Consider the following 27,687-nt stretch of genomic DNA (forward strand, 5'->3'; position numbering starts at 1 on the left):
GAAGATAAACAGAAGGAAGGCAGGAGGTAATTATTTCTTCCTTATACCAGGAAACAATAGATTGTTTTAAGAAAAATGGTTTGCAAAGCACTTGCTACTTTTGCAATGTCTTTACTTTTACAGAACTAATCTTGGATGTTAATTATGAAATTGAATATAAGAAGCCCTGTAATAGAATTTAATAAATTATTATTAGTGAGAATGTTTGTATTTCAAGGAGCATAGAAGACCTCTAGATGGTCTATATGGGAAAGCATATTATATTAGGGATTTCATTCACATTTCCTGCACATTGTATGTGCAAAATGGTGGACAGGCTTTTACATAGGTATATTTTATAGTCTGTGCACATTTTACACGTAAGGAAAATGGCAGATGGGATATTATGTTATGAACAGAAGCATACAGTATACAGTACACACAGATTCAATCCACTGCATATGAAGTCTGCTAAACCAAGATCTGCTAAATTGAGGGTTTATTGTGATAAATTAGATGAAGAGATGCAAATGCTTATCAGGTTTGCCGAGTTCATTGGGTGGAACAGTTAACAAGTTAACCTTAGAAGAAATACAATTCAAAAAGGTCTTAATAGGGTGGAGCAATGATCTGAAAATAACACAACAAAATGTAACTAGAGACAAACACAGCAGTCTTTTTTACTTAGGAAACAGAAATAAAAATGGGAAATATCTGGTTTGGTAAGAGTATTTATGAAAAAGATCTTACAATACGAAAGGTAAAAACTCCAAGTCAAGCTTAACTCTTGGCGACTATATATACACAACCATATACTGTTGTTTTCTTGGCAACAACATGGAAGAGATTTGGCACTGGTTTCTCTCGGGATGGCTTTCAACTTTCCAGGGTCCTGCGGTTTCCTGTTCATCTCCCGTCACAGTGCTAAACAGGTTCCGTCCTGCTTAGCCAAGGTCACCCAACTGAACGAATGTTAAAACTTCCTAACGGTAGGAGCAGCTCAACAGTAGAAACAATTATCCAGAGAGGATTGGGCTTCTGTTGTTACATGTATTCAAGCAGAGGCTGGGCAACCCATCTTTCAGGGACAGTTTAATTTGGATTCCTGCACTGACTTGGGTGACCTAAATGACCCTTTCCAACTCTATGGGTCTGTGACCGTAACTCCCAGAATTTCTAGTCCACTGTGGGGTCTCTGCCAGTAAGGCTGGACCACCTATTGTCAAGGATTAAGAGATACTATCCTCTCAGCAATAGGCCCTGTGATTTAATTTTCCCCACAGAATGACAATTTTCTCTTATGTATCAGAAGGTAAAAGATGGCAGTCAGGACCATCTCTAAGGTTGGTGCTATGTCTGCTTTCCAACAAGTCCTGTTGATGTGTGGATCTCCAATTGTTTGGAGTCAGATTGGGCATAGGGAGGTAGTTGCCTTTGTGCTTCAACTAATCCGGTCTTATTTAAAGTGACTGGCAGTGTCTTTCCAGAATTTTAGATGAAAGCCTCTCCTGTGCTCTTCTAGGGATTAATCATGGTGTTACCTACATGCAAAGCAGATGCTCTGCCACTGATCTAGAGTTGTTTCTCCCTGTTGTCGTTATGTTGTAGGAAGAGCTATAGCTCAGTGGTAGAGTGTAGAAAGACCTGTAAAAAGGTCCCCAAAACATGTCTGGTGGGAGTAAGGCTTGGGAGAAAACATATTTAGTTATTTACTTCCTCAGGTTTACAGGCCATTTTAATTGCAAACATTAAGTATTTGTAGTGGCATCATGCCAGATTGGTGAGGAGAAAGTGGTGTGGACCCCCTTTTCTCTTTGCACATACTGTATAAGAGTAGAAAGGGTTACGTAGCCAGCAGAGACAGTGTATGTAATTTAACAAACTTTGTATTGATGAATTCATCCACATGCACGCTTAGAAGTTACTTTGCATGCTTTGCAAATTGCATCATTGTACTGTAAATCACTCTCACCTTTGAGCCTTTTATGTGTATTCCTACTTGTAACAATTAGGATAAAAAGTACAGCATGAGCTCTATGATCTGACACCTCCTGAGGCAAGAAGGAACAGCAGCAGCAGCAGCACACTAGAAATGGTGTTTCCCATAAAAATCTTCTTAGCAAAGGGTCAAATGACTTCCCAGGTTAGTGACAAGATATGTCATCAGATCATCCTCAGGTGTTGTTCTGCTAGAGATGATGCCTTATTTAACATATCCCTGGCAGTAGGTCCACTGTCTGAGTTGTGACCAAGTCCACAAGAAGATGTACTGTCAAGCCATCTCCAAGTGTTATTGTTTATATTACTGTGTCTTAAGAAAAGTATAGAAAGCTGATGAAAATCCCCAGGCAGTTTGAACTTTGGCGCAGATATAAAGCCTGAGGAACAAAAGGTGCTGCACAATTACCTGCTTGCTCTAGCAGGCATCCATTGCCATTCTGGGGGTTCTCAGTGGGAGAAGAGATACAGTTTGGGATATTTCTTTTCCTTTGTAACTCTCTTAATACTTACTCAATAAAATCCTTTTTAGTATTTTGCCCTGGTATGAGCCTATTTTCTCTGAATCCTAAAGAACCTACAGTATTGGCTCCCACCTAGCCACAATATAGCAAACAAGAAAGATATAAACAATAAATAATAGTGTAACATATAGCAAATAATAATTACCTGCCTATTCATTATGCTGAGGAATAGCATTATCAGTAACAATCCATCACTTATTTTGGGGTGGGAGCCTACCATTCCTGTAATTCCTGAAGGCTTTCTGAAATAACCAAGCCTTGGTAGCTTTTCTACATTCCAAAATGATTGCTGCTGATCTCACATTTGGTATAGCACTGTTTCAAAGAAGAGGGGTAGTGCCAAAGAGGCACATTCTTCAAGGAGAGGACTTGAAAAGTATGCCCTCCCTATTAGATTTTCTTGCATAGGCAGAAACCACTAGGAGAAGGCAGTCCCAAAGATATCCAGGTCCTGAATCATCTGGGGCTTTAAAGGTGACAAGCAGCACCCTGAACTGCATTGGAAGCCACTTGCAACCAGTGCAGCTCTTGCAGCAGTGGTGTTACCTGAATGAATGGAGAGATGCCCTTAACTATTTGAGCTGCTGCTGCTGCTGCTTTCTGGACCAATTGTAGCCTCTGGATGGTCTTTAAGGGCAACTTCATGTAGAGCGAGATGCAACAGTCCAATGAAAGGTGGCCAAGACATGAGTGACTGTGAATGGGGTCTCTTGATCTAGGAATACCTGTATCTAGTGCACAGGTTTGAGTTATGCAAAGGCCTTCTCAGCCATAGCTGCCATCTGATCCTCAAGCAGGAGCCTGAGTCTAGGAAGACCCCCAATTATGAACCAGTTCATTCCAGAGGAGTATGAGGTGTCCAGAACCAAAAATAGAATACCATTGGTTTCAGTTGGTTTTTGAACCCACAGTCACTCAGTCTTGTGGAAATTAGTCTGCTCTTCCTCATCCAGACCCTCACAGCCTCCAGGCACTGGGGACAGCACTTTGATCATATCTCCTGTTTGGCCCAAAACTGAGATATACAAGTGGGTATCATTGGTATCCTAATGATTCCTAACCTGTGCTGGTGAACTACCTCTCCCAGTAGCTTCACACAGAATTTTAAGGGGTGAGGGGGTAGAACTCTATGGCACTCTACAACAGAGGGCCTTAGGCTTGACCTCTTCACTCCTGCCCCCAAAGGTGTCCTTGGAGAAGGAAGGGAACTACTGCAAAATGCAATCCCTGGAGGGGATCCAGAAGGATATCATGATCAATGGTATTGAAGGCAGCTCAGAGATCAAGTAGGACCAAGACAGTTGAACTCCCCACCCCAGTTTCACTATAGGTAATCTGCAAAGAAACAGGTCAAAATAATCCATTTTCCCCAAGGCATATGGGAGGGGGGTCCACTGCCCCTTGTTTAAGTAGATCACATTCAGATGTACAGTATAACACATAAAGACATTACAACAATTAGACTTTAACTTTTGAATTATTAAAGCACCCTTCCTTGGGATTTTTCAGATCTAATTTGCAGGTCTCATATAGCATTACATACATTAGACCATCACATTGTCTGTGGAAGGGGCTGAACAGAAACCAATTTTCCTACCCTTTATTTCCTCAGCACCCTCCACAATTTTCCATAAATGAACTTCTGGAAGGCTAACAGAGTCTGATAAATACGATTTATCAGTTTGTTGCTAACTGGGAAGAGGTACGATAGACACAGATGTTATCTCCTACATTTATACTATATTTCTCAGAGGTTAATACACTTTATTGTTCTTTGCCACAATGAAACAGGTTCAATGAGAGGACCAGGCCATGACTGATGCTTCCACTGAACTATATAGCTATGTGAATCTGATAATCTACTCATTCTATCAAACTGATCCTACTCTTTTATCCTTTTTAAAAATAAAAAGTATTATTTATATCAATAGTCTTAAGGATATACCAACCACATTTTTTAAAAATCTTGCTATATATTCATAACTACACAGCACAGGGCCAGGGTATTTGTGGGGCCACCTCTTCCCAATGGTATCTGCCTGTCCTACATTCTCTACTATGATGGGAACACTTAGGGTTCCTTCTTTGATGGGACCCAGAGGTCATGCCTTTTCTGTTTCAGTGCTGATCCTCTGGAATGATCATTCCTCTGACATACAGTTGGCCCTGACCCTGCTGGCCTTCAGAATGACACTAAAAACCTGTTTTTTGCCTTGGGTGCTGGGACCCTGGTCTCCTATTAATGTCTGTGGGATTTTAATTGGGATTTTTCATCTGTTTTTGTTTTTGCTTTATTGTACATCAGACAGAGTTACAATGTTTGAGTTGGATGGCCATACAAATCCTTTAAATAAACAAATAAATGAATAAAGATAGTTTTAATGCACTATTTACATTTTATGCACAACTTCAGCAGATCTACATTTTGATACATAAATGTCAGCAAAATATTGATTACTGTGCTCACCGAAGTGATGGGAAAGAGTTTCATTTCAATTTACATTTACATGTAAACTAGATAAGGAAAATGGTATTAAATCTGGGTAGAGTTTGGCATTAATATGTATAAAACACTGCCATTAATGCTATTTAATTCAAATTTGGAGTTATGCTAAATGAGCAATATCTGGCATTTGTTTATGAAGAAATTTGGGATATAGGAATGTGTACTACTTTAGAGAACTACATTGAAATAAATACTTGTGATTCACTTAATCTTAAAAATTGACATCCTCAAGACATTTTTCATGTAAGATGACATAAAACAGTTATAAACAGGTATGGAGATGTTATAAATTTAAATAATAAATAATAGACATATGGTAAAAAGCATGTTATATATGATATGAAGGGGGATAAGAGGAAGAAAACTTTGGATGGTTATGATAATTGGTAATATCCTAAAATAGCCTTTCTCAACTTGTCCTCCAGATATTCTGGAATATACCGTATAGTAGAGATCTTTTTTCTATAGCTATGGTACAGAATATTTTGCAGGAGGATTGTAGAATAAAGGTGATAGAACACGTAACCATAAAAAGTCTGTAATAATGAACAGCAAAACTTGTAACTGAAGAGACATAGGGGCATTTATTTATTTATTTGAATTTACTGTATATGCCACCTGACTCCCAGAGACTCTGGGCATTTGACATTTGCTGTCTGCTCTGCTGCATTATTTCAGGATTCTAGAATCCATACGTATGGCAGTGACTAACTGTGCCTTTGTTGTTGTTTATTGGTTCAGTCGCTTCCAACTCGTCGTGATTTCATGGACCAGCCCCATGCCAGAGCTTCCTGTCAGTTGTCAACACCCCCAGCTCCCCCAGGGACGAGTCTGTCACCTCTAGAATATCATATATCCATCTTGCCCTTGGTCGGCCCCTCTTTCTTTTGCCTTCCACTCTCCCTAGCATCAGCATCTTCTCCAGGGTGTCCTGTCTTCTCATTATGTGGCCAAAGTATTTCAGTTTTGCCTTTAATATCATTCCCTCAAGTGAGCAGTCTGGCTTTTACATGTGATCATTTTTTTTTTTTTACCAATTTACCACTGTATCTCTCAGTAAGTATAATAATAGTAATAGCTATGTATTAAACTCCAGGTGGCCAATTTTACCCAGGGTATTATTTTTTATGAACAATACAATTAAATTCAGCTTATAGCTAGTTATCTATATGATTTTGGACAGGCCTTGATAAAATTCTAGAAGAAAAAAAGTCTATGAGAAATCAAATATGTGAATTGATAAATAGATTAAGCATGATTGTTATGAAGCAATATACTAGACTATGAGCTTTCAAGGCCACTCTCCATCTTAAAGACTTATATGAATTCTTAGAAGCATGGCTTCAGACTTGGCCATATGTTAAAATGCAATCAAGTAACATTTAGGAAGAAGAATGGACTCATCCGGTTTGTACAGAAAATGGATGAATTTCAGTATTGCTTTTGAAATGTTACCCTGAGCACATGCCTTATCTCTCACCAAGTTAGTCTTAATAAAATACTTTTCCAATTCTACATTTTCATGAACGTTTAATTTTGAAGAAATCTCACAAACATTCTGTTCCCAGATTTGAATAAGTATATTGGGAAATGACCATAATACAAATTGAAGAAATTTGTAGCAATGACCAAGCAAAGCAATTCATACTTCTTTACAGCACAAAATGCTAAAATATGATACTAATATTGTACCAACTGATAGCTAAATTTATATTGTAGTGTGAAATTACTTCCTGATTATCTATAGTAGGCTTGATATTGGTAGCTCATTTGAAGTAACCTCATGGATACGTTTGCACATGCTGATTTTAATAGAGTTAAAATAATTTCTTTATTATATGTAATTCTTTTTAAGGTGCATTGATCCAAGATATGAAAATATTTAAACCATTATAAACCATTGTTAAATATGTGCATCTCCTTTTCTTATACAATATAGGAATGTTGACTTACAGGAAAAAACACAGTTGCTTTGGGTGTGAAGTTGTTGGGTTCAAAAGTATTTTGAACAAGGAAAGAAAAGGGGCTTGCCATTTGATTTACAACAGAAGTCATTTACAGTCACAGTGCTGTATATTAGATTTTTAATCTCAGTTCTCCAAACTGTCTTTACAGTGACGGTGAGTAATGACTACATTTTGGTACAGCAAGTGACCAAAGAAAGTAGCAGAGTATACAATAAAAAAACTGCTGAGTGTACAAAACGGTGTATAACAATATACCTGATATCACTGAGTACAGTATTAGTTGAATATCATGAGGTTACACTAGGAATCATAGAGTTCAGGGGCCATTTAGGCTCAGTGCAGGAATTCAAGTTAAAGCATCCCAGACAGATAACTGTTCAGCCCCTGTTCGAACTATATAACAACTGAACTATGCTTTGGACAAATCAGTTGAACTACTGATGATTTCCCTTGGCTCAAGGTGGCTCTGGGTGGCTCAAGTTGACAAGGTGAGAACCAGCAGTTCTCACGCCAGACAGAACTGTTATACAAACACTGAACAGATGTCCCGGACTCTTACGGGCAGGAAAAGAATGGTAAAAAGTCCATTGACTTGAAAAGGTAGCTGGAAAAGGTCTAAGAATGTAAATGCTGGAACAGATCTATACATAACAGCCACTTTGCTCTACTGGTTAAGGTGCTGGGTTAGAAGCTGGGAAACTGAGTTCTAGTCCCACCTTAGGCACAGAAACCAACTGGATGACTCAGCCAGTCATCTTCTCTGAGCCCTAAGAAGGAGGTCCTGACAAGCCACTTCTGAAAATATTGCTTGGAAAACTGCAGGGACTCTCCGTGTAGTTATCAAGAATCAGAGTTCCCTTGATGGACCATAACAACAACAACAACAACAACAACAACAACGGACATCTAAATACAGGGCTTGATTTCTGTATTCTGCAGTAGGCAGATCTTCTTATATACAGCTGCTTTCTTGTCTGTAACAAAGCAGCTTATCTAGCTATGTTGTTTCTTTGAACTGGTGAGCAGGTTTCTGAATATGGAGCTGAGTGTCTGGAGAGTCAAGATTTATTGTTGTGCCTGGTGTGAAGTCTGACAAACATTACTGGCAGCATTCTTATAATGATCAGGAAGAGACTATACTATTATTGTAGAGAGTCATAAATGGTGGTAGAAAAGGTTCAACATATTACATAGCAAGGCAAGCTAAGAAGCTTAGAGTATGGTTTTTGAAGGAAAAAGAAAAAGAAAAATCCTTTAAAAAATAATCTAAATGATCCAAATAAAATAAGCATTAACCACAGATGTCCAGAGTATAGTATAAAAATATTTAAGTAGCAATTAATGGCTGGGAAAAAAATGAAGGCGGGGGGGAGAAGGGGGACTATTAGAATGCTTTCTCCTATGTGATTTATTTATTCTTTTTGTTTGTTTTGCCTTTTAAAAACTAAAAAAAATCTTTGTATAATGTTCATATTTCATTTCAGCCTTTGCTTTAAAATGAAATTTATTTTATGTATGTATATGTGTTCTTTTTCCTTTTCTTTGTTTCTACCTTTTTGTCATTTGTTCTATTTAATTAATAAAAAATAAAATCAGAAAAAAGACAAAATGAAGTAGGATTAGGAAAAAAAATGGTGGTAGAATTGTTCTGTTAAAAAAAAAAGCACAGGCATAGTGACCAATTGGGATGATTCCCTCCAGAAACTCTAATTTTGCTATTACAGATTTTACTAACTCATCATACATGACAACTTTCAGATGGATAGGTACAAAGCTCTTCCCATACTGAAGGCCCATACTGAAAGTCCATCCAATACAGTTTGGAATCAGGGAACTAGAATGCCGTTCTAAAAATGAAAACAAACACAAAGTTATCTAGCAAGAGCAAACATGTAAATCAGGTACATCTTTACCATTAAAAAAAAACCTTAAACAATCTACATTTTATGGGTAGTTGGTCCTGTTCTTTTGTTCGAAAGTGGGAACTGAATCTTAAAATACATGGGCTCAAGCTTCACCCTGAAGTCCACAAGAACATTTTCACTCTGTGGATGAAAATCTGAAATACAGTAGATCAGCCTTCCTCAACTAATGTCCCCCAGATATTGTGGATTACAAGAATCATAATTCCCTTTGGTCGTGCTAGCTGGGAAATGTAGAAATTGTTATCCACAACAGCTCAACATCACCAATTGGGGAAGACTATAACAGACATATAGTACCTGGTTTACTGTTGGAACAAAATAAACAAACAGTAGTAATGATGGTAGTATAGTTATACCTTAACAGAACCAACAAAGTTTCCAAATAATTGGAAATAACCATTCTAATCTATTCAGCATTGGTTATATCCCATCTTAAGTACAGCCAACCATTCTTGGTACCATACAGGTAGTCCCCACTTAATGAACATTCGTTTAGTGATGGTTCAGACTTATGACGGTGCTGAAAAAAACAACTTACAACCAGTGCTCACACGACCATCACAGCATCCCCATGGTCATGTGATCATGATTTGGGTGCCTGGCAACTGGTTCACATTTATGACCATCGCAGCATCCCATGGTCATGTGATCACAATTTTTGAGCTTCCCAGCCAGCTTCTGGCAAGCAAAATCAATGGGGAACCGTGTGATTTGCTTAATGACCATGTGGTTTGCTTAATGACAGTGGTGATTTGCTTAATGACCACTGCAAAAAATGTTGTAAAATCGGGTCAGATTTGCTTAATGACCGCTTTGTTTAGCAAATGAAATTCTGGCCTCAATTGTGGTTGTTAAGTGAGGACTACCTGTACTTCAAAAAGAATACTGCTTAGGCTTACCAGATCTGGGCTGCAAAAACTGAAGTAACCACTACATAAAAGCAAAGAAATAAGAATTTTCTTGTCTCTTTGCTGCCATCTAGCAGTTGTTTCATCTTTGTGCAGCTCAGATTTGATCACCTTAATTCAGATTAACCAGCATGATTCACAGAAGGGCAACAAGAATGGCCAGGGGATTGCAAGCAGAGTGCTCTGAGAAAAGATGATGGAAACTAGATATAAGTAACCTTGAGAAGAGAAGATTGACAGAGAATATGATAGCTTTCTTAAATGGGTAGAAAGAACACCAAAATCTCACAACAGAGTACTGGAATAATAGCTTTAATTTTCAGGAAAAAAGATTCCAGTTGAAGGTTAGAAAAATATCTTCCTAAGAATAAAATCAGCAAATAGCAATCACGAGTTCATGAAGTAGCCTTAAGCAAGACACTATTTTAGACTTTAGTATGAAGGAAACAGAAAGAGAGCAACTCACTCATGCACTACATTTACTTGAAAGAAAGATGACACTGAATTTAAAATGCTCCCCCCAAGTGTGTGTGTGATGCAAACTCTTATGCATCCAAATGCAACACTATGATGAAAGTATGAAAGAACAAAGCTTAGTTGTGATGTCACAATGCACATTTAATCATTTTGGTTTAATTGTGACTAGCTGCAGTAGCCTTCAAGGCCAAAAGCTCAAATTAAACCATGGGAAGTATGGGAGAGATACATGCCAGAATATTTCAGTGGCTTCTCGTATGCAATAAAGGTTCTTATCTAGCTATACCATGGTGTGTACTGGAGAGTCTTCAGCTAAGTATAAGTCTAGTACAGAAGAACAGAACTTGTATGATGATATCACAATGCACATTTAATTATTTTGGTGTCATTTTGGTTAGGAACAACTATCTATACAACTTTCTTTCCTTTCTAGAAATAAATATTCAAAATTTTACTCTATGTAGTCTGCGCACAATGTAGCAATGTAGAAAAGACACTGCCACTACTTTGCCTAAGGATACTAACATGTAAATTCTGGATTCCCTCATTACCTGAGAACCAAAACATTTCTTTGAGGATCTATATAGTCCTCAAACTAAACATTTGTACTTTTGAAATGGATTCCTATTCAATTTATTAAGGCTTAAGATATAGCTTCCTTTCTAAAGCAGCACCTTCTTGCAGAAAAGAATATGTAAGAAAACTGACTACTGTAGGTCTTTTTCAGTGTTACAAAGGGTAATGTTTTGCACATGTTTTCTGCTATCTGGCTCAGTGAGGCAAGCAGTGTTGATCTGGGAACATCTTTATTAAATGATTACAAAAGATCTGCCTAGCTTCCTAGAGAATAACGGCCAATTATTCTCCTTAAGGATATCTTTCCTGCTATGCATGATGGAATAAAGCCAACTTATTCCTGGCTGTATATTTAATAAGCAGATATCTTATTTGACTGATAAGGCATAGTATCTTATTTATTGATCTGCCAGATTAAAGATGATTTTAAACTGAACTTCATAAAGCATCCTCTTTCCAGCAATCTATCATGTCTACATAATTTCCACTGGGAAGCAGTTTACTTTTTTTTTTAAAAAAGGTCATCTATAAGAAGATGGGCATATTTGTCTTTATTTGTTGTTCCATTTGTGCAGAATTAAACAACTGTTTAAATGTTTTATTGTGCAATGATTATATTGTCTTCAGTCAGCACATAAACATTTATCTGTGCCCGAGGAAGAACTATGCTCACAACCTGAACTTTGGTAATTATTTATGTTGCAGGAGTTCCCATTCCGTTGTTCAATGTTTACAGCATAACCCAATGCATTTAGAAAAATCTCATTGCATTTAATGGAATTCTTCCTTATTCTGAACACATCATACAAAGGCAAGAATCACTGGAGAAGACCCTGATGCTTGAAGACAAGATGGCGAGATGCTCTCACTGATGGCACAAGCAGGAACTTGTAAGAACTCATGATAGCAGTTCATGATAGTCCCGGCAAAATTACATCTATCGAGTCCCAAACAGTCAGCAGTGACTAATTAACTGAAGACCAACAATAATTCTAGGTGAATCATCCATGGCATAATTCTAAGTTTGTCTACTTGAAAATAAAAATTTAGCCCTGAAATGGAATTATGTACAAACGATGAATATATAATTGCCAAAATGTATAAACTTCTGTTAAGATTCGAAATGGACGAAGAACAAGTTAAAGAGTGCATGATAAAATGGGCTAAGAATTTTGGTTATAATATACAGATGGATCAATAGGAAAGAATGTGGCTGAAAGGACTGAAATTCACATTGTCTTATAACTTAAGAGAGAATTTTTATAAAATGATGTACTGTTGGTGTATGTCACCAGATAAATTATCTAGGATGCATAAAGATACTTCTAATTATTGTTGGAAATGTGAAAATCATGAAGGGACATTTTACTATGCATGATGGACTTGTGAAAAAGCAAAAAAATATTGAACAGAAATACATATGATGATGCAGAGAGTTCAAAAATTAACATTAAGATGAAACCAGAATTTTTCTTACTAGGACTTATGGATAGTCAATTAGAAAAGACTCATGGATGATTGGTTTTAGATATGGTAACTGCAGCAAGGTTATTCTATGCACAAAGATGGAAGAATACAGCAATACCCACAACGGAAGAATGGATCATGAAGATGGTAGAACTTGCAGAAATTGCTAAGCTGACTTGTTTGATTAGGGAAGGAACAATAACTACTTTTATAAAAAACTGGAAACCCTTTATGGACTTTTTGCTGAAAATGGATAAAAATAAACTGGTGATTTCTAGATTTACTGATTAATAAGGGTTGAATATACGGAGAAGGGAACCATGTGAGAGAAGGGAACAACAAAGCTCAGAGAGCACCAAGAACTCTGAAGGGAACCATGTTACGTAATTTAGGAGCGGGAAAATGGTTTCAAGTATGCCTATAACTGCTGTAAAGAGGATTGGAAATTGCTTCTTCAAGGTTTTTTTTTTTTTCCCTTTTGCTTTCTCTTTGCTTTCTCTTGTTTTCAACACCTTTCTTTCTTTCTTTCTTGTTTCATGTTTATCTTTTAACTTGTAAAAAACTTTAATAATATAGATATAGATTTAGATATATAGATATTAAACATTTAGCTTACATCAATAGATATGTGCTATACAGGTAGTATTTGACTTATGACAACAATTGGGACCGCAATTTCTGTCGCTAAGCAATGCGGTCATAAAACGTGACCACATTGCTTAGTGACAGGAATCCCTGCAGTCCTGGTTGCCATTGTTAACTGAATCCCATGGTTGTTAGGCGAGGCAACTTCCTGCTGGCTTCCCACAACCAACGTCAATGGGGAGGCCAGCAGGAAGTTGCCAGTCCCAGGCCAGCAGGCAGTTAAGTGGCTGCTGATGGGTGGGGGAGGGAGTGAGGGGGCGTGTGGGGTGCGGGGAGAGGGCATGAGAGGTGCTGCATGGATCAGGAAGAGTGTGCAAGGGTGTGTGCGGTGCACAAGAGGCACCACGTGGGTTGGGGAGGGTGCATGGGGGTGTGGTGTGGGTTGGGAAGGGTGTGCGGAAGGTGCTGTGTGGGTCAAGGAGGGCACGCAGGGGTCTGGCGCAGGTCAGGAAGGGTGCATGAGTGGCCAGCATGGCACAAGGGCAGAGGGGCCAGGGAGGGTATATGGGTGGGGGAGACTTAGTGACTTGTGACTTTTCCTGCTGGCTTTCCCATTGACTTTCTGGGGAAGCTGGCAGGGAAGGTTGCAAATGGCAATCACATGATTGTGGGGTACTTGGCAACTGGTCATAAGTTTGATTGGATTGCCAAGTGCCCAGTTTGTGACCACATGGGGGTGCTGCAACAGCCACAATTTCAGTTGTAAGTCCCTTCATTCAGCACCCTCGTAACTTCAAATGGTTGCTGAATGAATGATCGTAAGTTGAGGACTACCTGTATCTAACATGAAACTTGATTCATAATCTACAGAAGTTTATACATATTTATTAGTTAGAATTATAGCCTACCTTTCCTCCAGGAGCTCAAGATAGTGTACAAAGCATTCCCTTCTCCCATTTTTCCTCATAACAACTTTATGAAGTAGGGTGAGCTAAGAGAGAATGACTGGCCCAAAGAAACTTACCCAGGGAGTTTCTATGGCTCAGTGTTATAGCCTGCATTTACTCAGTCTAATACCTTAATCACTACAAAACAAACAAAAAATAAACCTGTGTATATATTTCACTGCAGACAATGTGTGCGTAAATATAATAATTATAATGGTCTTTATATAGAATTAATTTCTTTTTCACCCTCAACTAATGATGTGCAAGGAGGCCAAATTAATATATGCTTGCCCATTGATGAATGATGTTTCTGAAATCATTCCTGTAGAGGCAAGTGGGTGAATAACAGGACAAAATTGCTTATCCATACAAAGACTGGTAGAAAAACCAGGGCCAACTTTAGATGCTACTCTCACTGAGTTATGGATGGAATGAGGTGGTGGAGCCATCCATCACAGCAAGAGCTCAGGCTTGGGGTGCTCAGACCAGTAAATCAGCCCATACCAGAATCCTCTACACATCTGACTGGAATCTGATCTTCTGGTCTAGTAGGGTTTCTTTGCTCTATCTCAGTGTTTCTCAACCTTTGCAACTTTAAGATGTGTGGACTTCAACTCCCAGAATTCACCAGCCAGTGTTAGTATTAGCTGGCTGGGGAATCCTGGGAGTTGAGGTCCACACATCTTAAGTTGCAAAGGTTGAGAAACACTGCTCTACCTTGTCAGAGTTCTTTCTTTCGGTTGGGTAGTGATTTACAGCATAGGCCCCTGCTTCAGATTGCTATTCCTTTGGAGACCTGCTCGTTCATCTTTCTTTTAAAATCCACATGGGCCAGAACAGCATGAGGTTGCTGTAGGCCAACTCTTACATATATCATCTTCAAACAATTTTTCATGGCACCTCAATGCTACCTTAAATTACAATGAAGCACAGTCTGCACTTTCAGAATTCAGTCACATTCTAATGAGGTTGTCATAAAACTGGCTAAATATGTTTAGAAATCATTAGTGTAAATTACTAGAGCAAAATTCCTGGGGGTCCTTGGCTGATTTCTGTCACAGGACCTGAAGCAGATGGACCAGTATAATAGCAGAAGAAGGCAAGGAATGGGGATGGCAGAGTAGGGGGTTTGGTTCACTTGCTTTCTTTTTCCCTCTCTCTGCACCAACAGGATAAATGAGAGCAACTCACTAACAGGCTACCAGATAAAGAGCTAAATATCCCTTAAGTGGGTTCATTAAAGGAGGAAAACAATCAAAACACATTGTGCTGCAATTGAAATACCAGGTGCGGGGCAGCCGACAGGAGCCAGGAAAACCAACAAGGGTCCCTTGCTGGCACTCAGGAGAGCTTAAAGGATGCTGGGTTTTTGACAAGCCTGGCTCAGATAATGACAGGTATTGGCAGATGTATCTGGGCTCTGCTAGAGGCGAAGGGTGTTGCTGAATCATCTGTAGCAGGTGCCTGCATAAGGGGAAACCTCTTGGGGGCTCCTCTGCCTGCAATTAAAAACCACGCTGATGCAGAGAGCTCCAGGGCAAAAGCTGTAGCCAAGTTAATGACTACCCAGGCTGGGTAAACAAACACACATCCACCCCTAAATGAATAATTCATGAAGGACTATCAAAAGTTATGGGGAAAACATGTTAAATAGGTATTATTTTTCCTGGAAAAATAATACGACTTTGCTCCCTTTCTCTTTTGCTTTTGGATTCAGATAGTGTAGGTAGTCTCCCAACAAATCTAAAAGTCAAATAACAACAGTAGCAGGAAGCGTTATGAGGAGCAACAGCGGAAAAAAAAAAGGAAGAACCTTTCAAAATCAAGAAGGGTAATGAGTCTGGCTTTGCAGGAACCTGGCCTAGTCTCAAAATAGGGAACTGCTACATAATCTTCCCCAAAACAAGAGCAAATCCATTAAAAGTACTACGCTGAGATGCTGTGACATAACACAGCCCACTGTGTCATGGCACTGATTGAAGGAAAAAGAGGTTGTACATTAATTCAACTTTTAATGGCAATTGCTTAACAAAATAACCTGGGAAATAAATATATAAATGGAGATCATTTTCTCAGTGAAAAGTCAACGTCTCTGTCACTGCACCTGCCCTGTGGAACAGCATACCCCTACTGAGGTTCAGATGGCTTTTTGTTGTATGTTAAAAACTCAGATTTTCCGACAGGCACAGGGAGCTAGGTGAGCCTGTTTTTAAGGGGTTTGTTTATTTATTTATTTAATTCCCATAGCCGCCCATCTCATCAAGTGACCAAGCAACTTACAATCATAAAAACCATAAAACAGTTAAAATATTTAAAAACAATTAAAAGTACAAGATAAATATATATGGTCGCCAAGTAAATGATGCATGGATGTTAATATAGCCAAGAAACGAGGCCCTTAACACACTTGGGGTCCCAGGCCCAGGCACATAACCAGGTCTTCACGGCCTTACGGAAGGCCAGCAGAGTCAGGGACATCCTGATCTCTGAAGGGAGAATATTCCAGAGGGCAGGCGCTATGGCTGAAAAGGCACACCTTCTAGTCCCTGCCAACTGACAGTCCTTGGCTGACGGGACCCGTAGCATGCCTAACCTACCAGACCGAATTGGATGGGTAGAAACAACTGGGAGAAGACGGTCCCTTAGTTAACCCAGTCCCAAGCCATGAAGGGCTTTAAAGGTGACAACCAACAGCTTGAACTGCACCTGGAAGCACACCGGCAATCAATGCAGCTCACGTAGTAGTGGTGTTACATGTGTTGAATATCTGACACCATTTACTACCTGTGCAGCCACATTCTGTACCAGTTGGAGCTTCTGAATGCTTTTCAAAGGTAGCCCCATGTAGAGCACATTGCAGTAATCCAGATGGGAGGTCATGAGGGCATGAGTGACTGTGAGCAAAGCCTCTTGGTTCAGGAACGTGTGCAATTGGCGCACAACCCGAAGATATGTAAAGGCCCTCCTAGCGACGGCTGCCACCTGCTCTTCAAGCAGGAACTGTGAGTCTACGAGGACCCTCAGACTGCGCACTGGGTCTATCTGGGGCAGTGCCACCCCATCCAGGACCAATGATGGAAAAACCTTGTCACCACCAGGAGTCCCACATAGCCAAAGCCACTCAGTCTTGCTTGGGTTGAGTCGAAGCCCATTGCACCCCATCCAGGCCCTTACAGCCTCCAGGCACTGGGACAGGACATTCACGGCATCACTCAGACAGTCTGGGGTAGAGATATAAAGCTGAGTATCATCAGCATATTGATGGTATCTTACCCCAAACTGTCATATCACCTCCCCCAGCGGCCTCATGTACTGTAGGTATTAAATCGGACAGGGGAGAGAACTGAGCCCTGAGGCACCTCACAAAGTAGTGGACACAGGCTGGATCTCTTCCCCCCATCAACACCGACCGAACTGACCCTGGAGGAAGGAGAACCAGTGCAACACTGTGCTGCCCAACCCCGAAGCCGGTCCAGAAGGATACCATGGTCAATGGTATTGAAGACTGCTGAAAAGTCAAGAAGAGTGAGGATGGTCGCACTGCCCCAATCCTGCTCCTGCCAGAGGTCATCTAAGAGTGTGATCAATGCTGTCTCAGTCCCGTAACCCGGCCTGAACCCTAACTGAAAAAGATCCAGATAATCCGCTTCATCCAAGGTCCTCTGCAGCTACCACACAACCACTCTCTCCACAACCTTCCCTAAAACGGGGAGGTTGGAGACTGGATGAAAACTGTCCAGACTGGTTGGGTCGAGTGATGGCTCCTTGAGGAGAGGGCACACCACCGCCTCCTTAAGAACCAACGGAACCACCCCCTCCCTCAAGGAATTATTAACCATGGCCCAGACCCAATCATGCCTCCACTCCTGTGCAGCCTTAACCAGCCAGGAGGGACACAGATCTAAAAGGTGGCTGAGCTAGTAGCTGCAAGGGCCCTGTCCACTTCCTCAGGTGCAACAGGATCAAACTCCCACCAGATAACTATGGAAGACTTAGCCCCCATAGCCTCCACTGGTGCTGCCGTAAAGCTGGAGTCCAGAGTAGAGCGAATGTGAGTGACTTTATCCGCCAGATGCGCAGCATATTTCTCACAGTTACCCTGTAGGTGAAACCTGGTATTACTCCCTCCAAGGAGGGACCAGGTCACCTGAAATAGGGCTTCCAGGTGACAGTCTGCGGATGCAATAAGAGTGGAGAAATAACCATGTTTCGCTGCCCTTACTGCCACAAGGTAGGCTCTAATAGCAGCTCTAGCTCATGTTTGATTGTCCTCTCTAGGTGTCTCTTAGCCCTCTTAAGTTTCCTCAGCTCTTCCGTATACCATGGGGAGTACAGGAGCCATCGGCATGGAGAGGCCGCTCAGGCGCGATCCGATCCTAAGCCATGTCCGCTCTCTTATTCCATGAGGCCACCAAGGCTTTGGTTGGACCGTGCAGCAGACTTTCTGGAACAACCCCAAGTTCCCTCTGAAACCCAAATGGGTCTATCAGTTGCCTGGGACAGGCCGATTTAATAGGGATGGCACCAGAGAATTGGAGGCTCACCAGGAAGTGATCTGACCATGACAGGGGAGAAACCAGGATCTCTCCCAATTCCAGTACATGCTGTCACTGCTCTGACAGAAAAACCAGATCAGGTGAATGACTATTATTATGTGTCCAACCCTGGATGACTTGGGACTGGCTCATGGCTGTCATGGTGGCCGTGAACTCCTGAGCTACCTCTGACCCTGCACCCAGAGAAGGCAAGTTGAAGTCCCCCAAGACCATAAGCCTGGGGAACTCTACCACCAACCCAGCCATGGAGTCAAGAAGCTCAGGCAGGGAGGTTGCTATGCAGCAGGGAGGCTGGTACAATGGCAACAGTCCCAATTCATCCTTAGTGACCAACTTAATAAACAGGTTCTTGCACCTGGCAATCTGAGGAGCAGTGCCCCTGAATGCCTCCCAAGTATCTTGGATGACCATCGCCACCCCACTGCCCCTGCAATGGGGTCTTGGCTGGTGCCGCACCTGGAAACCAGCTGGGCTCATCTCAGAAAGGGGGACTCCCTCTTCCTCTCCCAGCCAGGTCTCTGTAATACATGCCAGGTCAGCTTTCTCATCCATGATCAAATCATGGATGAACGTGGCCTTATTACATACTGACCTGGTGTTCAGCATCAGCAGCTGACAGCCCAGGGCCTTGAAAGTCTGCCATCCAGAGCCCAGGAGTGAGTTTGAGGGGCTGGAACGTGCCATAGGAACAATATACCTGTGGCCCATTCCTCGTAAACCCCTTGCCCCCCATCTCCTGCCATTTCTCCCTCTACCCGTCACTACTGAGATGTTATAGCCTGCCCTCATCCCTTCAGAGCCCTGCCCACTCCCCTGTCCATCAGGGTCATGCCCAGGTCCACAACGCCCCCCCCACCTTGCGCATAACCTACAATCCACCAATAAGGGCCCCTTAATGCTGAGGCACTTCTGCAATATTCAGCACTCAGCACCTCCAGCTAATCAAGGGCCGCTTCTCCTTGATGTGGGCTATTGATGTGGGTATGTGTGCTGCCCCAGATATGATGTGTTTCAGTGTATGTTGACATTTTTATTATTGTTTTTCTTTTGCCATTCACTGCCCAGAGTCATATGCTGAGTGGGTGGCCATAGAAATTGGATTTATTTATTTATTTATTAAATTAATATAGCCACCCATCTTAAATATGTGACTCTGGGTGGCACACAATTAAAATAACGAAACACAAACAATCAAAACAATTAAAAAAACAAAACCATTAAAATACAATTAAAACAGCTAAAGCTATAATAAAACAAAAGCCAAGCAAATGTATTCCAAAAGCTACAAACAGTATAACCTTTTCATGGGCTCCATACTTCCATGGAATGAACAAATAAACCAACAACTTTTACCAGACTTTTGAGTTTCAGTCTGATTTATGAAAATACATCGTTTTAATAGGATGCATTCCTTTTTGTACTTATTTGGATATAAACATGGCTGAACACTGTGTACATTTCCACGTGAAAGGTAACAAAATTGGGTTTGCAGAATATAATTCCGTGGTAATTGCTTGTACTTTTGCTATTTGCAGACACAGAATGCACTGTCTCAAACTGGGTATTACTGGATCATCACTAAAGTGATATTGGGGAGGGAAAGATATAGCACTGATATTGTGTAAGCTCCTTGACTATCAGTTAAGAAAGAGGTTCTAGCCTACTCTTTCTTGTGTGATAAATAACATTTGCAAGAGATAATACATGGATGTGAAATATCGGTTTTGGACCAGGCTAGTCATGCTTCACCCTAGCTAAACAAGAATATTACTGTGGATAACACTATAAGACGAACTGTTGTTAGCTCTCTAGAGTTACAGTTTGCTGAGATGGGCAGCTGTACATGTCTTTTAAATAAAAACAAAGTATGATAGCTTGCATTGGTTCATGATATACTGTACTGGATCTAATCTGGAATAAATGGATTCTATTTTCAAAATCTTGACAGGGTAAGGGATCCAATCTGAACTGGGATTCCACATTGGAAGGTATTAATCCTCTATCTTGTGTGATTCTGATTCATACTTGTTTTTGAATAATTTGGAAAAAAAAAGAGACAGTCATAGTATTTCTAAATAGCTGCATGGTCTGGCTTGAAAAAAACAGTGTTACTTTCAATTAATTCTAATATGTTGGAGTGTTGGTTACACAGGAGAAAATCCTGCAGCAAGGTTAAAGTTTCATACCACACAATGAATCTCACTGAATCTGGTGCTCACCATATATATTGGGACAAATATTGGCAGGATTTCCAGCTAAGTGGCTAGAAAATTCTGGGAGCTACAGTCCTAACATATCTCCAGGGCATCAAGTTGGGGAAAGGTAGATGACTCCTTGATTCATTTTTCAGGGTATTAAGATGTTTTGGAAAGTTGATGCTACAATATTAGGTCAAGATATTTGATGTCTGCAATAATACTACTCAAAGATGGAAACAAATGACCTGTAGCACTATAATGAGAAAATACATACAGGATAGTGTTGATTTTGAAAAGATAAATCATTTTACCTTTGTTTAAAATATTATTTAAAAATAAATCAATGTAAATTTCATTGTGGAATGAACCCAGAATAAACATCATAATGAAGCAAAATCAGATTACTTTGGTAGAGATACAAATTCCACAGTGTTTTCTGTGACCCATTGTGTTCTACTAAACTGATTGCTTTACTAAAGCTCTTTATTCAGCTATCTCTCAAAATAGCTTGGTGCCAAGGTACTTGGACAACTCCCTTCTCCAGCCAGTGTTGACTTGTCTGAGAAGCTACTTGTGGTTCCTTACTTCCATTAGGTGAATGTGGTGGAGACCTAGAGGTGTTGCTTTTCAATTTTAGCACTCATTTTATGGACTAGCGTCCCTCCAGAAATTAGGCTAGCTTTTCTTCTTTAATTTCTTTTTAACAACTTCTTTTAAAAAAAACATTTTCTGGAAGTTGGTTCAAATGGAGCTCTTCTGGAGAGTGCTAAGGGACAGTTTGGGATGACACTGTCTTTTTTTTAAATTGCTGTGCCTTACACTTTTCTTACTCTGGGTGTTTAAACGCTGTATAGTTGGTTGATATTTTATTGCTGTTTGCAGATTCTGGCTGTATTACAAATGTAATAAAGAAATGAGTAACAATTAAATATTTTCCATTTTTGGAATATGGCTATCAAACAGATGCAATAAATATGGACTGTTTCATAGCAATAAATTTGTTTTAATTTTCTGTATTAAGAGGGAAAGTTAATGTATTGATTTACTGGGAATTAGACTATTTTTGCCACTCCAAGTAGTTGCATCTTCGTGCTTCTGTAGCAGCTCTTAATTATACTCACAAATCGTACTGCTTTGTCTCAAAATATGGTCCTATACCTTGATTTGTGAGTAGGTTCAGGCAGTTAGATGTCTAAGCAGTAGGATTTAAACTCACAATAAGCCATGAGCAATATCCACTTCTAAACACAGAATGTAACTTGAATTTATAATAAAGGAAGCTGAAAATGACATGAATACTTATATTATTGAGCAATTAATTGATCACTCTAAAGACCATGGATCCATTTTTTCAGGGGAAATTATAAACTCCTCTGTTGCTAAGATATTAAAAACATGTATCACAAGTGTTTTAGTGACCCATGCCTAATTAATCATTTAAAATAAGTCATTTTTTCACTGTCTTTTGAAAATAAGATGAACATAATCTAACATACTTCTAACATGCATGCATTGCATCTCTTATTTCAATAACTAAAGAAGCTAAACATAGCTTCACTAAGTAATGCTAAGCAATCTGGTTATCATAAATAGCAGTTATATCTCTCACACATTAATTATTAGACAGGAATCTCAAGATGGTTTCCATTCCCCATCTTATTACATGCACTTAGTGTTTTTGAAGCCACAAGGGAACAAAGGAATCTTTTTTTTTACTTTATTTGAAGTGGGCTTTCTTCTTTTTCTAGATGTTGGAACAAGCTCAGGTGAATTTATGTAGCCCTCCAAATATCTGAGAATGAAACATACCATTGGAAAATAGGTTTTCCTTCAAATATGGTATACCTTGACCTGCATCTTGTCCTTTGGGTAATGTGTGCTTCTTTAAAAACTCAACTAAGTTTTATCTCTTTTTTCCTAGGAATTGCAGTAGCTGACATAGATCTTACTCAATTTATTTCTCCTTATAGCAATACATAATGTAAGGTAAACTGAATGACCAGCCATGTGCTCTAAAAGGCAGAATCTCATTTAATAATTGTTATTAATAATTATTAATGAAATCAAGATTCACTAAGATTTTGATCTGAGAGTTAGGTTTAAAAAAACAGTTTAGACAAAAGTAAAATATGTGGATTAATCCACTCTGCCTACCTCAAATCCCTCTCAATGTGCCTCCAATTATAGTGTATGTTTTCCCACCCAATCTTTTTTAGGAAAAAAAAGAATGAAGAGATTAAATAACGTCTCATATAATTTGCTTCTGGATGAAAATTCAATCTTCCTGAAAATTATCTGATCCTTTAACTGTACCACTATGTTTGTTTGAGTACATTAATGGTGCCAAGTGTCAAATCCTGAGTAATCATATCACAAGAATGTAGTGTTATGGCTGAAATAATAAGGAAAAATTATTATTTGATTTATTTCTGTACACTTCTGAGAATTCCACTTTGTGACCTGAAGCCTTATATAATCAGTGTCTCAAATTGGTTTTCTCCCTACCCCTGGAGCTTCTTTTATAAATGAAAAGATTTCCTTTCTACCCCTGAAGTTCCTCGGAAGCTAAAAAGAAACCTTTGCTCCTTGCTTACCTTAAAACAGACAGGCAGGATGAAACTGACTAGAAACATCAGGGAGTAAGTTCCATGCAATTGTCTACTATAAACTGATCAGGACAGATCAACAAGGTAACAACAAAACCTAGGCAGAAACCACAACATCCCATGGAAGACTGGAGACATGTGCCTAATCTCATCAACATTCCACCAGGGTAAACTTATCTTTTTTTCTAATATTGCTAGTATTTCCCAGCAGCAGAACTCTCTCTGACTAGCCAAACCAATTGGATCTGTTTTCCTATGTTCCTAAAAAGAGCAGTGAATCAGAGACCTAAAGTAAAAGTGCAAGGATTCAAACTATTAAATTCTTTTTTTCTATGGTTCTCTATTCCTCTTCTTCTGCAAGTTGAAACCCAACAACTGTTGTCTCAATAAAATGAACTGAAGCCGACTTACAGCCAGTCCTCGCACTTACAATCATTGCAGCATTCCTGTGGTCATGCGATTGTGATTCGGGCACTTGGCAACTGGTCTGCATTTATGACCATCTCAGCATCCTGTGGTCATGTGATCACTATTTTTGACTTTCCCAGCCGGCTTCCAGCAAGCAAAATCAATGGGGAACTGTGTGATCCGCTTAACGACCATATGATTCGTGTATCAGCTGCCACAAAAATGGTTGTAAAATTGGGTTGGATTCACTCAACGACTGCATCACTTAGCAACCGAAATTCCGGTCCCAATTGTGGTCATTAAGAGAGGACTAGTTGTACGTAAATCGTAGATGTGGAATTTGTATCCCTTCAGATGTTGCTGTACTACAAATCTCAGTTGCCTCACCTTCATGGCCAATGATGGGGAATTCTGGGAATAATCATCAGCAATATTTGGAGGTACACATTTTCCTCACTCCTGAAGTAAATTAATTATATGATCATTGGGAAGATTTTTTAAAAACATAGAATACATCATTATAGAAACCTATTTATGGTAATCACATTATTCATTGTTGTTGCAAATATACAGTGCCTAAAATATTCTTACCCTTCCCACTTCCACAAGATTTGTCACCATGACTATACTTGCTGTATTTTCATGCCAGACCATTCTCCAGAAATCATATATAGTCTCTTGCATTGGTCCTGAAACAAATAAATCCAGAGATCATTTTCAGCATATTTGAAAAGTGGAACACTGTACTTTCAAATTGTTAGAAACATTTTTTTAAAAACTGAAACTGATAAAGTAGCTTTCAGCAGGCATAGGAAGCCTCCAGTTTTCCATGTGGACCACCCAGCTTCTTTCTTCAAGCTCTGTCTGTCCTTCTAAGATAGGAAAAAAGTTTTTCTCACTAATCAGCAAGAAATTAGACATAAGAGCTTTTTCCTTTCCTGCATTGCAATCAACTCTTCAAAAGCCCTCTTTGGTGCCAATGGAGTCTAATTGGCACATGGAGGGATATTTTTGAGAGCTGTTGCTTGAAGAATCAGCTAATCATCCCTTCTCTAAACATTATAACTCCCCATTGAAAAGTCATCTCATTGATTCTGCAATCACATTTTTAAAGCCTCATTTGGTCCTAGTGAAGGCTTTTAAAGAGGTGTACTTTGGGTGGGGGGAAGAGTCTGCTGCATATGGTCTCCCCATGTGTATCTTCTGTCTAAAAATCAATGCACGTGTGCATGAATAAAGATTTGCATGTAGAATAGGTCTATATATGAATGGGTCTAGTAAGTCACACTGGGAGGCCATGTGGGGTGGCACTTCTGTTCACTCAGAAGATAATCTCAACATGCTTACCCAGAGAAAATTCAATTACACTAACTTTGAGGATAGTTGAGAAATGCAGCTGATTGATTTAGGATGCTATATGTTTAATAATTCCTTGTTGTCATTTGGTTTTATATGCAGTTTCCTCTTAATATGAAGCATTGACTACTGAGCACAGAAGAGGTTATTTTCCTTAATTAACAAGGCTGAGAGGATAAAAAATGTATTCTCTCCATCTTGTACGGCAAAACTCCTAAAGGCATTTCCTTCTCTCTCTGTCTCTCTCTCTCTCTCAACAGAAATACAATAGACTAAAGTGCTAGTATTTTATGAACTGAAATTTGTAAAATAAACCCATTACACTCATTTAAAAGCAGATGAGAGCACCCAGGCCTTTAAAGATCTAATTAAAAACAGTCAGGGATTCACATAACCATTGTGCAGAAAAGAATGGAGCCATCCTCTTGTTTATCACTGCTATGTTCTAGCCTAGTAATATTACAACCACAGGACTGGCCCTCTCAGAGATGTGTAGGTAGATATTCAAATAAGATAGTCACAAATTATTTAGGGCTTTAAAGGTAATCAGAAGCATTCTAAAGTGGGCCTAGAAATTTTCTGGCAACTGATGTGGGATAGCTGATATATCTTCTAATTGCCTAAACTCTGCAAATAGTTGAACAGTTTTATTCTGCAGCAGCCTCCTAACTGTCTCTAAAGGCAGCCCCACTTAATACGTATTATAATAACCTAGCCTGAATGTAAGCATGCTGAAATGATGTAGCAAGGATGTTGATTCTGCCCAATCATTCTCTATTCTAATTCAGTAATGAGAGCACCCCAGGCTGTTTCTGCGCCCAGATCAGACCAGAAGCCAGATCAGAATGGATCCAAAAAATTAGTATCATTCCACATCTCCTGGAGTTGATAGCTAATCTTCTCCAGTATCTTAGTCAGGAATGATGCATAACATACTGGGTAATATTCATCCAAAATTTAGAGATCTATATTTTTAAGCAAGTGTTTAACTACAGCTTCCTTAAATGTAGTGGGAACTTACTGTCCCTGATTAACCATCTCTAAGGGCCAGATGGTAAACTTAGCCCTGGAAGATTTTTAATTACTTGGAAGGGTATGGTTCCAAAGACTTCAAGTAATTTATCCACATCATCAGGCTCACATGAGAAAATAAGTTTTTGACACAAGAAAAATTTCAACTGATTGTATTTCCAGTTTTAATATTTCTCTTAGTTTGCACTATCAATCTAATTAGTCCAATTCCCAAATTGCTCTTTCTGAAAGTGACAGATTTTTGGAGACAGTTTATTATTTTAATCACTATGGAGAAAATTGTTTAAATGCCAGGCCTGACAATTTTATTCGCCGTTGATCTTAATGAGGGAAGTGAGCTGGGGAGAAATAGTACCTCTGGCAATACCCTGTTATGTTGGTGGGTTCAGTTCACGTATGCTCAATGCATGTAAGTTTCAATTAAGTCTCTACACACACATAGACTACATAGAAATTATACAAGCTCATCTAAGAAATATGTGAGTAACTATTTTGTATTATACATATGCTATCGGAACCCTCCACTGATATTCTGATTTTCTTTCACACAATGTCCTAAAATACATACATGTAAAATTGGCCATGTGTATAAATTCTTCGCAGTATACATTTAGAAGTCCCTTTTAAAGAATTTCTTGCATGACCTCTCATTCTACAATTCTAACTGGTGATCTAGTTCCATCTAGTTCAGGCACGTGATTAGAATTTTGGATTTTATCCTAAGAAAGCTGGTTAATCAATTATTTTTTGGAACTAATATCATGAGTGATTTTGTATCTTTCTTTTTCAAAAGGCACATTCCAGAAGTGTCTATTCAGGAACTAAAGACAATGCCACTTCAATTAGAAATTTATTGTGCATATTTTTACTTCAATATATTTGTTAGTAGCCACAATTTATTTCAATAAGTTAATTGCTGAGTAGTCTACACAAGTCAGTGTGCTACTTAAAAAAATCACTTTGCTTTTTGCACTTTTCTTTTCTATACATATACTTATGTTTGTTTAGGTGACACAAGTTTATTCCTATTTTTTGCTTATGTGTGCAGGATTATACAGAACTTCAGTGTAACCCAGAATAATGTTTTCCTCCTAAATCAGTGAAATCTGTGCAAGTTTAGAGATTGGGTGCTCTTTATCTCCTTTACATATTTATTGCATGTGAGTAGTTAGAAATGTTCACTTTTGACTTGAAATAAACCATTTAAAATTAATCATTATATCGGAATGATATAATGATTTTTTACAACAAAAAACTTTTGTTGCAATTGGGAGGGAATTGACAAAGGGCTTGGCTGAGCAGCGCTTGTGGTGGGCGGTTGTTGCGCGCGCGTTTGGCTTCGCGTCACAGCTTGCATGCCCAATTGGGGCGCCGACCATAGGGTGCTTACCACATCTGGCGCCGCCCCAGAGTCTTGAGGTTGCCTTGACAAGGCATCAGCCAAGAAGTTCTTTTTCCCTGGAATAAATTTGAACTGAAAATTGAATCGATTGAAAAATTGAGCCCAACGAACCTGTTTAGGGCTCAGTTTTCGAGGGGTACTAAGTGCCTCCAAGTTTTTATGATCAGTCCATACCTCAAAGGGGTGATTAGCCCCTTCCAACAGATGCCGCCAAGCTTCTAATGCAGCTTTCACTGCAAATGCCTCCTTTTCCCAGACATGCCAACGCCT

The 27,687-nt window shown here is 39.4% G+C and overlaps 1 protein-coding gene across 7 annotated transcripts in view; it reads right to left on the reverse strand.

Moving 5' to 3' along the window:
- Window positions 1–27,687, reverse strand: part of PTPRM (protein tyrosine phosphatase receptor type M) — a 516,027-nt gene that overhangs the window by 23,182 nt on the left and 465,158 nt on the right. For all 7 annotated transcript variants that reach the window (XM_063299123.1, XM_063299121.1, XM_063299120.1 and 4 more), the window contains one exon: window positions 24,219–24,316. In XM_063299123.1, coding sequence (XP_063155193.1) covers window positions 24,219–24,316 — 98 coding nt within the window. The remainder of the gene's footprint in view (window positions 1–24,218; window positions 24,317–27,687) is intronic.

This window comes from Candoia aspera, chromosome 3 (genome assembly GCF_035149785.1).
Source record: "Candoia aspera isolate rCanAsp1 chromosome 3, rCanAsp1.hap2, whole genome shotgun sequence".
Taxonomy (NCBI): Eukaryota; Metazoa; Chordata; class Lepidosauria; order Squamata; family Boidae; genus Candoia; species Candoia aspera.